General features: G+C 40.8%; 2 protein-coding genes across 6 annotated transcripts; both read left to right on the forward strand.

Annotated features, from left to right (window-relative positions):
* Positions 1-271: 271 nt before the first annotated feature.
* On the forward strand, positions 272-9,830 carry rab41 (RAB41, member RAS oncogene family). 5 transcript variants are annotated; one of them, XR_007192269.1, is made up of 9 exons: positions 272-455; positions 1,668-1,726; positions 1,993-2,046; positions 3,171-3,276; positions 3,601-3,712; positions 4,140-4,233; positions 5,736-5,829; positions 6,510-6,576; positions 7,609-7,682. XR_007192269.1 is itself a non-coding variant. In XM_048232368.1 (8 exons), the coding sequence occupies exons 1-8, from the start codon at positions 377-379 to the stop codon at positions 7,671-7,673; spliced, it is 636 nt and encodes a 211-aa protein (XP_048088325.1). In that variant the 5' UTR covers positions 273-376; the 3' UTR covers positions 7,674-9,830. The 5 variants fall into 5 exon arrangements, 4 of the variants coding, with proteins under 4 accessions (XP_048088325.1, XP_048088326.1, XP_048088323.1 ...); XM_048232368.1 differs by lacking the exons at positions 3,171-3,276; positions 5,736-5,829 and adding an exon at positions 2,410-2,515 and having other exon boundaries at positions 273-455; positions 7,609-9,830; XM_048232369.1 differs by lacking the exons at positions 3,171-3,276; positions 4,140-4,233 and adding an exon at positions 2,410-2,515 and having other exon boundaries at positions 273-455; positions 7,609-9,830.
* A 443-nt stretch (positions 9,831-10,273) lies between these two features.
* On the forward strand, positions 10,274-14,077 carry stard14 (START domain containing 14). The gene is made up of 6 exons (XM_048231997.1): positions 10,274-10,860; positions 10,978-11,125; positions 11,753-11,856; positions 12,144-12,261; positions 12,369-12,421; positions 13,139-14,077. Exons 1-6 carry the CDS (start codon positions 10,675-10,677, stop codon positions 13,352-13,354), a joined length of 825 nt encoding a protein of 274 aa, XP_048087954.1. The 5' UTR covers positions 10,274-10,674; the 3' UTR covers positions 13,355-14,077.
* Positions 14,078-14,542: the final 465 nt, after the last annotated feature.

Raw genomic sequence — 14,542 nt, forward strand, 5'->3', positions numbered from 1 at the left:
GGTAAGAAAGGCCCATTTTCTCTCTTTCACACACACACACACACACACACACAAAAGTAACAACAGCAGATTTCACTAGATGATATGAAAGTTCATGTTGTATGATAGGCCTATGCTTGAATCTGTATTTGAAGTATTGAAAAAAAGTTGGACGTGGATCATGACATGTAGGCTAACTAGCTGTCTTGTGAAAGAAAAAAGCCAAACCATGAAATACTAGGCCCATATTCTTGGGGTAGGGTAAGCTGACGTTTTTTGGCCACTACATGGCGCTAGCGCGCACAGGAAACGGTGGTACAACCATATGAACAGACGGTGTATTTGCCCTTCTCTGTAAGGAAAATAAACAGGGATTTGTCTGTATCGTAAAATAAATATGTCGACAACGACGGGTGGCGGAGAGTTTGGGAACCCCCTGCGGAAATTCAAGCTCGTGTTCTTAGGCGAGCAAAGCGGTAAGATTTCTCAGTTCATAATATTATAGATTCTAATTGAGTGATTCGTTCCATTGGATGCTCGACGGTAATGTTAACGTAGCCTTTCAGAGGCCGACGAGACGGGCCGATTCAAGGATGCTTTCTACAACAAACTAACCTCAGCTAACAAGTACACCTAACCTGATGTCAGTGAAGTGACGTGTGTAGACCGAGGTTAAAATTAAACATAATATGGATACTCTCCACAAAACTGAACAAAAGCTGTTTGTGTCTCATGACTGTCCAGCCACCTTTCTTCGCACTTACAGATGACATCAGCTAGCTACCCAACGTTAGCAACTGTATGCTCTCCTGTTGTAAACTACCATAGCCATGCTAGCCACCCTGATGTTGAATAAGTGTGGCTAGTGTCTGGCAAGACTAGATTTGAGAATGGACGTTGCCATACATTTTATCAAAACCACACTGTTGTTATTTTGAAGAGTTCATCAGTGTTATATCTGCCCAAGCTAAATCACTAACCGAGCCCGTTATTGTGTGTTTTGTGGTGCGGCCAACGATAGCTGTGAGTAGCTTAGCTGTAGGCTTTGGCTAGCTAGCTGCTAACATAGTTGGCATTTAAGTCAGAGTAGGTAAAGTATAATCAAACAGCTCCTGCGTAACGTTAGATATGTATGCAATGTAACATTTCGAAGGATGCAATCTACAGAGTGTGTAGAAAAAAACTGCTTGGATGTGATAACGTATTATCGGAGATGGCAATATAAATGATTTAGATCCAGCTTGCCCGTTAGCCGGCCATCAATATACGAGATCATGGCTAGCTAACGTTAGCTCCTCTAACGTAGTTGGCCATGTAACGGCGGCTATCTGCTCCTTCTCCACTAAAGCCAACCAATAATTAATTACATTTTAACTGTAGTGTATGTGTTAGTAAATATTTTAGTCGATACAGTTGTAAAAGCACGTTTGGTTCGTTTCGCTAGCTCGTATTCCGATTTACCTATGCAGTTAGCTAGCTAGCTCACATCCATTATGTGAGAATCCTGGCACCACCCTTGTTGCCAACTCAGCGATCAGAGTTCAGCAGGGTCTGTTGAGCATTCATCCCAATATCAAACTCTGATAGTTTATCACCGTGGCCAAAACATTGATTCACTGATTGAACTTGTTCGATGTATTTGTTTATTGATTCTGATGGAATGTTCATTGAAATTGTTTTCTTTGCAGTGGGGAAGACCTCACTCATCACAAGGTTCATGTATGACAGCTTTGACAATACTTATCAGGTAAGCATTTGGAAGAGCTGAAACTGCTACAACCTATAGGTAGCACATAATTTCTTTTTTGATACTCTTTAGTATCTTGCCATAGATACTAATAGATACTTGCCCTCACAGCTTCACATGACAATAAAAAAATAGAGTATGACTGCTGGCCATAGAAGGTTAGGCTACTTACTTAACAGACCTCCGATCATTGGGAAGGCCCATTTATGTGAAGAGCTGTGTAATGAACTGTAGTGTATCGCCTCAGTTATTCTCTTTTCTCACAGGCAACAATCGGAATTGACTTTCTATCAAAAACAATGTACCTGGAAGATCGCACGGTAGGTAGTTTTCTTCAGTCAGACCTCTGAGTCACTCACATTTTAAGCATCTTTATCATTCTTAGTTTTTCCGTAGTTGGCAGCTCACTTAAGTTCATCATCTCATCTCATCAGCTAATCAATCAAATATAAAAAGTGATGCATGTTTTGGAGTTTTTTTTTTTTTGGTTAAGATGTTTTAGTTGTTTGTCACTTGTCACCTCATAAGACATGCATTTTTGTTTATCCCCACACTGCATTTGCACACCGCCATCCTATTTTTCTTTTATGTTTTTTTTAAGTTGGTTGTTTTTCTGTTCATCCCCCCACTCCCATTCTGCTTTGTTGGCTGGGTCAAATTGGGCCCCACTGATGTGGTCACAGATTCGGCTCCAGCTGTGGGACACTGCAGGGCAGGAGCGCTTCCGCAGTCTCATCCCCAGCTACATCCGAGACTCGGCTGCTGCTGTGGTGGTCTATGACATAGCAAGTAGGTATCGCCTCCGGCCCCCACCTGCTTGGCCCCTCTGCCCTGCACTACGTGCCCAATGGGGTGTGAGTTGGAGGCGGTTGCAGGAAGGGCAGCATTCATAGAGCTATCTTGAACACATTGGCCGGCACTTGCGTTCACCTTAGCATCTATTTATGGGGAGATGAGCGACTAACACATTTCTTCACATCTGAAGGGCTTGTGAAGGAGAGAAGGTGAACGTCTGTGTTAATCTAATGTGCATTCAAATGTCTGTGCTCAATGAATGCTGGACCTGCAGTGTAGCGTGAGGGCAGGAATAGGGACGCGCTTTCCGATAAAGGCTTCATGGTGTGAGACGCCAGCTCAGCAGGCAGTCTCAGCTCTGTCAGTCTAAAGAAGAGATTTTGATCCAGCATTCATGACTTCAGATTGGGCTTTCCAGAATAGTCTACAATTCATGACTACTGCCTGTGTTGCCTTTCTCAGGAGACTGTGTCTCATTTCTGGATGGGTGATCTCCAGTGCTGCCTCTTTGCAACTCCTTTAAGTCTCTGCTCGTTCTTTATTTCTCTCCTCCAACTCCATGTCTGTCTCTTCTCACTCTCGCACCCTCTCCTTCATGTTTCTCCCTCTTTCCCGCTGTCTCTCTCTCTCTCTCTGCATGGATCCTCAGGTTCGGCTCCAGCTGTGGGACACTGCAGGGCAGGAGCGCTTCCGCAGCCTCATCCCCAGCTACATACGCGACTCCACCATTGCAGTGGTGGTCTATGACATCACCAGTGAGTCAGGCTGTCAGGGTCAATGCAAGAGTGCTATGGGATAGGCCACCGTGGGGGCGATGCATCAAAGAGGGAGTAGTTAGGTCAGGTATTCTAGATGGGTGGAGGGGGACGTGGTCACTGGCTGTGTGCTTAAACTAAAATACTGTTGAACTTTTTTCACTAACAGTGTGCTTTACTCTGTGTGATTCAGATTCTGGATGTGAAATCCTGTGTTTTGAAATTTATGTTTGTAAAATACTTACATAAAAAAATAATAACTTTACAATACACTTCATCCATAAGTATTTCTTGTTGTCACCTATTCATCGTTCTTCTCTGCAGATTTAAATTCATTCCAGCAGACCTCAAAGTGGATTGATGATGTCAGAACAGAGAGGGGGAGTGATGTCATCATCATGTTAGTTGGCAACAAAACAGACTTGGCTGATAAAAGGTACAGTTGTGCATAACATGTCTTGGAAAAAAAGATGTAGATTAGCCATGGGTCCACATGATGGAGGATAAAATGGCATTTCATACCTATGTTATGTTCAGAGGCATGCCTCATCTTTGGTTTAATTTCTGTTATATTATTTTATTTTATTTTATTTTATTTTGGTCAAACCCTCATTACTTAATTCTACAGTTTGTCATTTCACTCGTGATTTTTTTGTTTGTTACGTTTTTGTTTGGATAAGTCTTTGATTTCTTTGTCCATGTTTTAATTTATATTTGTGTTTGATCATGTTTCCCCATTTTTTAAAAATATATATTATTATTTTATTTCCATTTCTCCTTTGCATTTGTCCCCTACCCAACCCCCCTTCCATCCATGCCTGTGGTTCTACTCAATCTCCCATCCCTCTCATGGGCAATGGCAGGCAAGTTTCAGTAGAGGCTGCAGAGAGGAAAGCTCGGGAGCTCAATGTGATGTACATAGAGACCAGTGCCAAGGCTGGCTATAACGTCAAGCAGGTGGGTATTCACATGCTCCCAGGGTCAAAGTGCTACTGTTATGACTCTCCTAAGTCTGTGTGCTCTGTCTCAGAAGAGATGGACTCTATGTGTGGTTGAGGTCCTTAAAGGTGCTATATGTAAGAATGTTGGTCTAGAATTGTTAAAAATGTCCATGCTCTGTGTTGCTCAAGTTGGCATGCTAACCAGCTGGCCCTGGCCCATCCTCTCTCACTTTGTACTTCAAGGCAAAGACGAAGTAGTGAAAACATCAAAGTGAAGCAAAAATGCAGTCACTGGCATAAGCCTGCATGGCCAGCAATTGTGTTGTCAATTGCTAAAATCCCATTTCAGAGGCTAAAATAATGACCTGATGTAAATGAGCCTCAATCTGAAAATATGAATGGCCCCAAATGAACACAGTTGTCCTATACATCGACAAGTAGCTCAGTAGCAAGCCCATCGGTTAGCATTGATGGTTAGGAATTAGGAAGGAATGATCCGGAGTAGAAACAACCTAGGATCTATTTATGGAATATAACAAGTTCAAACTTTTGTTTGGGGAAAAAATATGTTAAGTAGGTTTGAGCTAACCATATTTTGCATTAACAACAGAACGGCTTATAGTGATAGTGCAAGGGGCATGCCACCACCTCAAAACAAATAGCTATTTTTAAACCACTGACGGTTTCAAAAAAGCATTATACTTTGGTGGTAGTGTGGAGAGGGTTCCTACGGACAAATCAAAGTAACTTTGCAAGTGTACAGAGAGGTTATAATAAGGACTCTTTATGAAGGCAGTGCATTACCTTAACTCCGGTCATCACCATCTTAACTTAAGTCACTGACTGATTTTTATAAACAGTCCTTATTATTACCTCCATGCATCAATTGGCAATGATGCAATTTGCAATGACCAAAAGAGTTAAGGTAATGCACTGATTTTTATAAACAGTCCTTATTATAATCTCTATGCATCAATTGATGCTTATCGAGACACTAATGGTGACTTACGGTGACTTTCAATCATATGATAGTTTTCTTGCTTCAGGTAGCCTCAGCTCCGATATCTTGGTTTACTTGGCTTACTTCTGTGAAGGGAGAGGAGGTAGTAATACACCCCTAATCTGGGGAGTATGAAATCATTTTGCTTGGTAACCGATTGCTAATTAGGCTTATATATAGCTCCTTTAAGGGTAAGAATATGAAAGTGTGTGTGTTTGTTTTTTCTCTGCTGTGATTCTCATTTCTTAAAAAGAAATGCTGTCCTCCTCCAACAGCAGGGCTTCCTGCCCTCTTTTTCCATCTTCTCGTGAAAGTTTGTGCCCCTCGCAACTGTACTAACACTGACATTTTTCTTAAGGCCTAGCAAATTGAGTTATTCTTACTTCTCCCCCTCTCTTTTCTCTCTTTCCCTGTTTCCTTCCGTCTCTCATGCTCCTTTTCCTCCCATTGGTGCCTTTGGGGTCTCTGTCTCTCCTCATTCCATTGTGGCCGTCCCCTCTCTGCTTTGGCCCGAGTAGACAGATCACCACGGAGGAGGGCGAGCAGAGAGCTAAGGAACTGAATGTCATGTTCATTGAGACCAGCGCAAAGACTGGCTACAATGTCAAACAGGTAGAGATGCTCCATAAAAGACAGGGCAGACCCTCACTTATGCGCCACCACCCCACCCTGAAACTCCTTTGCCACTCCTCCATTTCTCTTTCTCTCTTCTTCCACCGTACCTTTGCCAGTGATGTCTTTTAATCTGTTGAACAGTCAACGCCAGGGTTGTGTTTGCCCTCCTCAGGCTTTTCTGTAAACTGTACATGTGCTGTGGTGTACCTTTTTCCTTTTTAGTATCAGTTTGCTTGTTTTGTGGCTTCAATCAAACTTTGGCAAGCAAATTCCTTCTAGCAAATTTACAATGCTATGGTTGTCCATCTTAACTATTGGTACCAATTGATGTCTGAGTTTGAATGAAGCTAGTAGTTGTTGTGCCTTAGTGTGTGTGCACATTACTTCATATGGCGTGTGTGTGTGTGTGTGTGTTCTTCCTTCTATCCCTGAGTTGCAAGATCATGTTATTTTCCCCCTGTTGAATTCAGCTTCACATACCCTAGCTTTCCCTTTGTGCCTGCCTTTCATCACAATATTGTTGTAAATATCTTCAAGGTAGCATTTTGTAAAGAACAAAAGCCAAGTTACACATGAAGCAGTGCCCAATGTGAAGTGACAGTCAGAGATGCTATAAGCAAATTATAGGCCACACTTTGTTCCACATCCGTGCAAACCATCTCACTGTTTCCCTTCAGCTGTTCCGTCGTGTTGCTGCAGCCTTGCCTGGGATGGACAGTACACCAGAAAAGAGCAAAGAGGACAGTATCCTTCCAAGTAAATCATGCTGCTTTGTCTTATTTGCAAGTCTCATTATCATACGCCGAAAATCTGCACTTGATTGCTGTATTGTACTTTTCAGATTGAAGGTGATTTAGAACTGGTAAAACCTGATGCAGTGACTCTGCTGTAAAGATAAACCCCCCTCCTGTGTCAGTGAGACAGGGCTGCGGTTAATCCATTTCTTTTATTGTGAAAAACACCAATCAAAGCAAAGATCAGTGAATTCCCATGGCTGTTATCTCAGTGGGGACTGAAATGTTCATGAACTTAATTCAGCAACAATTCATTAAGGGTCCATGAACAAAAATTCATGTCATAAGTTACATTAATGCAGCATTACAGCCTTTAGTATTACTTATTGTTTATGAGGAGGTTCACACACAAGCCGCTGCTTTAAAAATGACTAGAATCAGTGTAGTATTGAGCTAGAATGTTGCTAGAACGAAGTAAACCTCTTTTTCACCACTGACGAGGTTAAGAATATGATTAAAAGTACCTTGGAAACAAGAGAAAAGAGTGCTATGGAGAAAGATTCTGTTTACGTCTGAAGAAACTATAGAATTGCAGTTTATACAGTCAATCCCTTACCTCTAGCATTGCATTCAGTCTCTACTAGTCGATTCAGTGCCTGGTATCCAGTAATCAGTATACAGCTCTCATGTGATTATCGACTAGTAGGGACTGAATGCTATGAGAAAAAGAAAGAAAAGTACTATGGTAGGCTAGAAAATCCTAGAGTTTTCCTGTAATGTCATCTATATCCTGGATATGAAATGTGATCGTCATGTAACCTGTTATGGCCAGTCTCAACCAGTCCAATGAAATGCATGCTTGGTGTGCATCATATTGCACTGTAAAAATCCATTAATCTTCAACTTCTCTACCCTTAGTCTCCTCACTCTTCCTGTCTAACCAGCAATTCTCTCATATCACAATAAGGCCCATACATGCTTTGGCTGAATGCCATGATTCTAGAGTCTTTTGAGTTTTGTCCTTAACCCTGTCCCTCCCCAGTGATCGACATCAAACTGGAGAAGCCCCCAGAGCTGCCAGTGACCGAGAGCAGCTGCTCCTGCTAGTGCCCAGCTCACAGCCCCACCAGTCCTGCCTCCTCCCCACCAACAGCTTGTCTCTCAGTGGCCACTCGCTCCACTCGTGGCTCTGCGCCATTAGCTGGAGAAACCTTTTTTTTTTCCCCTCCCACTCCCTTGACTCAGTGATTTTTCGGAGTATCCGTGTGGATGTGCTATTACTCTGTATTTAAAGAAAAAAAAGAAAAGGGTTATCATAAGAAAATATTAGTAATTGATTTTAAAAAAAGAGAAAAAAACATTAACACAGCGTAGGTGAAATGCTAAAGTTTTCCGATTTGTCATCTATTCCAACTGCATGGCGTTCTATAGGATTGCAGACTGCCGCTGCTCACTGCTCTCAAGTTCTTGCACTTTATCTTGGAGCATTGGTGGGGTCACACTCGTTGTTGTTCAGTCATTTTCTTTTCCAGTTATTTCAGTGACTTGAGGGGTAGGGGAAGGTTCCGTGTTGATGCCTTGCTTTTAATTTCAGTGGATTGTTACCGTAAGGGAGAGCAAGAAAAGGCTAGTCGATGCTGAGAGATTGCAGACAACTGTTACTGATCCCCATATTTGTTGGCCAGTTGCTCATGCGAAAATAAGAACAGTGCAATGGACAAGGTTTTTTTTTTTTTTTTTTTTTTTTTTCAGAGATCTCTTTATCAGTAACTTATAAGTGCGGTCATCAACACACCCTGCAGTTCAGTTCAGATATGGTTTAAGGGACCAGAGATTAGTCAAGACTTGAAATCCAGGACCGTCATGAATAGCCAAAGAACATAATACATATGGTCAAACCTCAGCAAGAAAGCCAGTCCCATTTATCAATGATGTGTTGAGGATTGAGCTAGGTAGAATGTACAACATGGTTTGATGAAAGAAAGCATTCATCGGCATTTTATCAGAAAAGGGACAGGTACTCAGAATACAATTCTGTATCTCTAGCTTAGAACTATCCTCCTCGCTTTTCTGTCTCTTATTAACCACATGGTCTGAAAACAAAATGGTGGACTCTACAGAGGATGTCCACTACCCCCCCCCCCCACCCCCCCAAAAAAAACAAATGTAACTGTGAAGCTCCCATTTCACCAGTGGGTCCTTGAAGCAAGTTGCAACTAATCAGGTCTGTCTAAATGTCATACGGACAGACAGATGGCAGCATTGTAGTGGGCCTTTCAGGTGTCAGTGTTTTCGGCACCCACTGACTGCCAGTTATTAGTGTTTCATTTGTACTATTTGTTTTTTGTACACTGTTGTAGGAACAGCATGCAAGATCTGGAGGTGGATGACGGTATAAATGCCTTGCTACTTTTTTTTTTTTTTTAACAATAATTGTTACACTAAATCAAGTCATGGTGATGAATTGGTGTTTTAAGGGCCTGTTGACTTGCTTGGATTTGAGGGTGTTGTTTTTGCTAAGCAGATATTCAGAGTTCTTTATATGCAGCAGATGCTTCAGTGTAAAAAGAAAAAAACAAGCAAAAAAGCACAGAGTAGTTTGACATTTGTTGCTTTTGCTTGTATAAGACTGTTTGGTTTTAAATGTCTTAATTTATTTATTTTTATTTCACTAGCAACAGATAATACATTGTACGCTTGACCAAAATGACAGTTTGGTGGCACGTTGGAAAAGAACAGTTTATTTATTCTTTGCATATCTGCTTGGATACTGTATCTGGAGGGAAAGGCTCTGATTATATTGTCATTTACTTGTCACTATGGTCACACAGATTAGGGAAGTGTCTCTAAAGTTATGGTAGCCACTGTCACATTTACGAACATTAGTCTGAATTCAAAGCATCACCTAAAACCCTACTGCACCACAACACACTTTCACACACAAAATTGCACACACCTGATTATAACCACTGCTGTCATGTACATCTGAGCAACCTGAATACTCATTGTTATCCTCTATAGCTGGTTTGAAAATGTTAACATTTGATGACTTAAATGTAAAATATTCAATTACATCGAACAAGTCTCTCAATACTTGTCACTGACTGATGACTCAGCTGTGTGCTAATCTGAACTGTGTATTTGAAATATGCTGTCTACTAGTGTTTAGCAAAGTTTGTGTGAATAATGTACTATTATTCTCTGCTGTAAAAAAGTAAAGAAACACCGAAGTGTATCACACGAAATAAAGATATTTCACCAAAAGTTAATTTTCTTAGTGATGATTAGATAATTATCTTTTCACAAAGCAATTTATTTCCACTTGTAGATAATGGTAGACGATAAAATGTATAGATGTGTTAGTGTAGTCTTTTTTTGTTGTTGGGTAACACAGGCTAGAATGCATTCAAAGCAAAGCAGGAAATGGTGTTGCTCGATTATAAGAAAAAAGTGGGATGTCGATAGTCAACAGCCAAATAAATCCTCCAGTGACGTTTTCTGAACACTGTAAACTAATTGTAGCCTTTATGGTCCGGTGTAGGGCTGATTCATGTGGGCACATAACTTAAGCACTTCTGTGCGCACGTAAGAATCGCTCCAACTGTTACCCAATCGAAAGTCAGTTGTGGCATAGTGATATACGCCCAAAAGTGTATTGGGGGTGTGGTTACGCGTTTAAGTTCGAGATCCAGGTAGAATAGCCTACAAATAACGTCTGTAATTTGTTAACGCAAGTACACAATAATACTTTTTTTAATTTGTAACAGTGTAGCATAATTTATGAATGTACCTATACGTATAATTGTAATTTTCACTTGAAACATTTGACACGACGCACACCTGTACCCTACAATGGCCGGAAGTCGCCTACCATAAGGAGCTGAGCTAGTATGGTTGGCAGGTGTGGAATTCATAACAAAAATCCAGTCTAGCCTGATTTTTAGATTGAGGACTATATTAACGCCACCGGTTGTGTTTTTCATCCGAGAAGAGATTCGTCTTGGAACAGTGATCAAATAACAGGACCTTTGTTTGGGGGAGAAAAGTATCGAGCAAAGTAGGAATTTTAATCAATTGTCTCCTCATTCGAGAACGCCTAGGACTGATTATGTCTCAGGGTGGGAATATTTTGCCAGACGACAAAGTTTTTGCTGACTTTAGAAAACAATGCTGGGCTATGGACAACTGGCACAGCAAATATGATAAGAATGGAATGGAAGTGTGGGTTGAGACTCCGTCCGTTACATCTTCACATGGGAGTAAGAATAAGCCTCAAAAAGTTCACAAAATCAAGGTACGCTAGGCCTAACTATATCAAAAAGAAGTTGATGTTTTTGCCTAGTTTTGATGGATGTAAATTTACATGTTAATTGTTGACACTAAATGGTTGTTTTCGTCATTTTGAATACAGTGCAGAATGACGATAGCAGACGTCTCAGCAGAGACAATGTTCGACGTCCTTCATGACAGTCAGTATCGCAAGAAGTGGGACCCTACTATGCTGGAAAGCTTTGATATCGCACGATTATCCGCCAACGCCGATGTAGGCTACTACTCCTGTGAGTCCAGTCTTTTACCCTCATCCTACTTGGTCTTTGTCTTGTTCCAGATAGACTATTGACTTTCCTAAGCATCAGTCAACTTTTAAAAATGCCAAATCAATTGTTTCATGTTGAGGTAAAACTAACTAGATAGCTGTTTACAGGATACTTGAGTAGAAGCTTGCTTAAACCCTTAGGAGTGGGATGAGGCATGAGGGAGCTTGTTTTGACAGTTTATTTATAATCAACACACCAAGGCCAGGTGGTTGCTCCAGCTCCACTACTGAGCCCTTGGTTACCTACACTGGGGAGGGTTACTTAGTCAAGTCAAGTCAAGTCAACTTTATTTCTATAGCACATTTAAAAACAACTGAGTTGAACCAAAGTGCTTACAAACAAACATAAAACAATGACAATGGTACAACAACAATATAACATGGGGGGAAAATAAATAAATAATTGAAATAATACACAAATTGGTCAAAAATAAAATAAAGAATAAAGAGTGTGTGTGTGTGTGTGTGTGTGTGTGTGGGGGTATTAAGGTAGATTAAAAGCTTGGGAGAAAATGAAAGTCTTTAAGTTAGACTGGCAGGTTAGATTGACTGATCCAATATTTATCATGGTTTTTGCTCATTTCCACAGGGGTTTGTCCCAAGCCACTGAAGAACAGGGATGTGGTGACCCTGCGCTCCTGGCAGGTGAATGACGTGGAGTACATCATTGTGAACTACTCCGTCAAACACCCGGTATGTTGAGGTCTGATTGAGTACGCATCAGCTATCAACATGCGTCTGCTAAATTAACAAATATTTAACGCATCATACTGTAAATCATATTTGTTCTAGCATGTCTCAGCAACCAGATTTGATATAAGGTCCTAAATGGAAATTCATGTTTGTTTGGAGGTGAATAATAGTATTTAGGAAGCATAGGCCTACTTGAATATAATGAATACATTCACATAACACTCTTTCAGTTACCATAGCATTTATAAGAGTCCTAGTTTGACTTACAAACTCCTCTTTCCCCCCAGAAATACCCTCCACATAAAGACCTGGTGAGAGCAGTTTCTGTTCTTACTGGTTACCTGATTGTGTCAACTGGACCAAACAGCTGCTTGTTCACATACCTTTCACAAGCTGACCCCAAAGGTGAGACTTAACAACAGGGCTACACGGCCTCACAGATGGCCCATGACTGAATGTTGTTCTTTTTTGTTGTCTGAAAAAATAATCCATTGTTGATTTTCTTTTGACAGGTTCCCTCCCCAAGTGGGTGGTGAACAAAGCCTCTCAAGTTTTGGCTCCTAAAGTGAGTATATTTCTTGTTGGTGGAATATTTTAGTGAACATGTATACTTTTATCCTACAAGGATCAAATGATATGTCTTCATTAGAGGAAAAAGTCCTAAACAGTATTAAGTGGAAATTCTACATGGTGTATGTGTGTGGGTTTGAAGCTTTTTAAATGACAACAGTAACCATAGAAACTCAGTTGAATGACTTGTCCTGATTTTTGACAATTAGGCAGTGTTGCTACACTCCAGTGTAACTTGTAAAGTGGGTTTCATAGTGCTTGTTACATGGCCAAGGCAATCCGAAACTATTCAGGTCAAGGTGTATCTTTGTGTGTGAAACTGAGATTGTGTGGCTCTAAGCTAAAGGGCTCAGTCAACCTTTGTTATCCTAATTAATCATCAATGGCATCAAGTTCTTGATCATCAATCAGGTTAACTCTGCCACAGGACAAGCCAGGCCAAGAAATATACCTTATATTTTAGCTTGGACAAAAAAAATAATTGCTAAGTAGACCACTTTTCATCTGTTTTTTTGAAGCAACATTACTAATGAACACTGCTGTTGATTTTCATGTGACACCAATCCTACCTTTGTCTGGCTATTTATGAAACTTTTGAAAGGGCAGAAAATCAGGTAGAGCAGGAATTTCGATCAAACTATGCGCAGTGAGGTAGAATTTCAGAGTGAGATCTTGGCCTGTAGCTGTGTCCCTCACCACTCCCTCTCTACAGGTCCTGAGATGTGTGCATAAGGCGGGACAGAACTACCAAGAATGGAAAGCACAGAACTCCCCCAATCGCAAGCCCTGGCTTCACCCTGAACAGAGTGATCTGCCAATGATGGACGCCTCAGAGTTGTCCATTCAGCGGGCAGACTCGCTGGAGAATGTAGACGAGAGCTCTTCAAAAGATGTATCGGAGACTACTGAGGCTGATGACAGCAGCTAAATGTACGTGCCTTTATGGGGACTATAGAGGACGGGGTGGACTTACAAATGGACTGGGAACTGGAGTCTTGATTTTCCTCCATGTCATATGTTGTCACTTGAAGACCACAGCCAGACTCACAAGCTGCTGCGAGTTCTCACCTCTGCACACTTACAATGCCCATCCCTGCTGACAAAGAATGTCGTGTTCACAGCAGCTTAGGCGAGGTGCTGATACAGAAGCTGTCATTCGGGTTTACCTGTTTCCTCTGAAGCAGTATGTTTCTTTTGTATTTATGTCACAACAGATATGGAATAACTTGTTTCTTTCACGTTGTGATTCTGCAGTGGAATCCTGCAGTATAATTGCATCAAGAGTTCCCATCACTGTACAGTGGCCTTGTGGACATACTGAAGTTGATGAAGCCCTCTATTTATGTATCCTGTATTCTTTTACAGTAAAAATGAAGGTTTTAATGTTTCATTTAGTGGCCATGTGGTATTGGAGTGGTAACAAATGTAATGTACCCTTCAGGGTAATTTTTCAAAATTAGAATGATCTACTTTAAATGTACTGTACAACTAAACTTTTGAAGCCTTGATTCTTTTTTTCTTTATGGGTTATAACACATCAGCTGAAATGGTACTTTCAGTATCATCACATGAAGTTTAAGATGTAGTTCCTGTATTCATGTATCATTTATAAACATTTTATAAAAGGCTGATGAATTGGTTATGAAATGTACTATTTTCAGATTCAGCTTTTTAACCATTATATGTTTATTGACCAGAAGAGTACAGACGGTGTATATATATATAAAAAAAACAACACTTAAAAAAAGAACAATTTGCAACACATTTCAACCCCCCTTCGGGAGACAAAACTATTGTCTCTTCGCTGCAGTGGCCTAATTAGTTATTACAACTCCAACCAGTGTTATTCCGTTTGAAATCATCTGAATGCTAAACTGTAGTTCTAGAAGTAAACCTCTCTTTTGACAAAGGCTGAACAGCGTGCTTAATCAGAGACTTTCTAATGAGGAGACATAGCACTCAAATCCTCCATAGAAATGCATGGGGTTAGTTTGTAACGCCGTTGTCTACACATATCCCACCCCTTCCTCGGCAAAACGTCGACATGTGAATACATTGAGCCAATCATGTGGTGTGATGTGAATACATTGAGCCAATCATATGGTGTGTTGTGAAG

Source organism: Alosa alosa, chromosome 21 (genome assembly GCF_017589495.1).
Source record: "Alosa alosa isolate M-15738 ecotype Scorff River chromosome 21, AALO_Geno_1.1, whole genome shotgun sequence".
NCBI lineage: Eukaryota > Metazoa > Chordata > Actinopteri > Clupeiformes > Clupeidae > Alosa > Alosa alosa.

What these genes read in the sequence shown, in the direction of transcription:
- rab41 (XM_048232368.1), top strand. Translation starts at nt 377, where the DNA reads ATGTCGACAACGACGGGTGGCGGAGAGTTTGGGAACCCCCTGCGGAAA. An exon ending in GTTCTTAGGCGAGCAAAGCG is followed by an intron (nt 456 to 1,667) that starts GTAAGATTTCTC and finishes TTTTCTTTGCAG; the next exon opens with TGGGGAAGACCTCACTCATC. An exon ending in GGTGGTCTATGACATAGCAA is followed by an intron (nt 2,516 to 3,600) that starts GTAGGTATCGCC and finishes TCTTCTCTGCAG; the next exon opens with ATTTAAATTCATTCCAGCAG.
- stard14 (XM_048231997.1), top strand. Translation starts at nt 10,675, where the DNA reads ATGTCTCAGGGTGGGAATATTTTGCCAGACGACAAAGTTTTTGCTGAC. An exon ending in TTCACAAGCTGACCCCAAAG is followed by an intron (nt 12,262 to 12,368) that starts GTGAGACTTAAC and finishes TTCTTTTGACAG; the next exon opens with GTTCCCTCCCCAAGTGGGTG. An exon ending in CTCAAGTTTTGGCTCCTAAA is followed by an intron (nt 12,422 to 13,138) that starts GTGAGTATATTT and finishes CCCTCTCTACAG; the next exon opens with GTCCTGAGATGTGTGCATAA.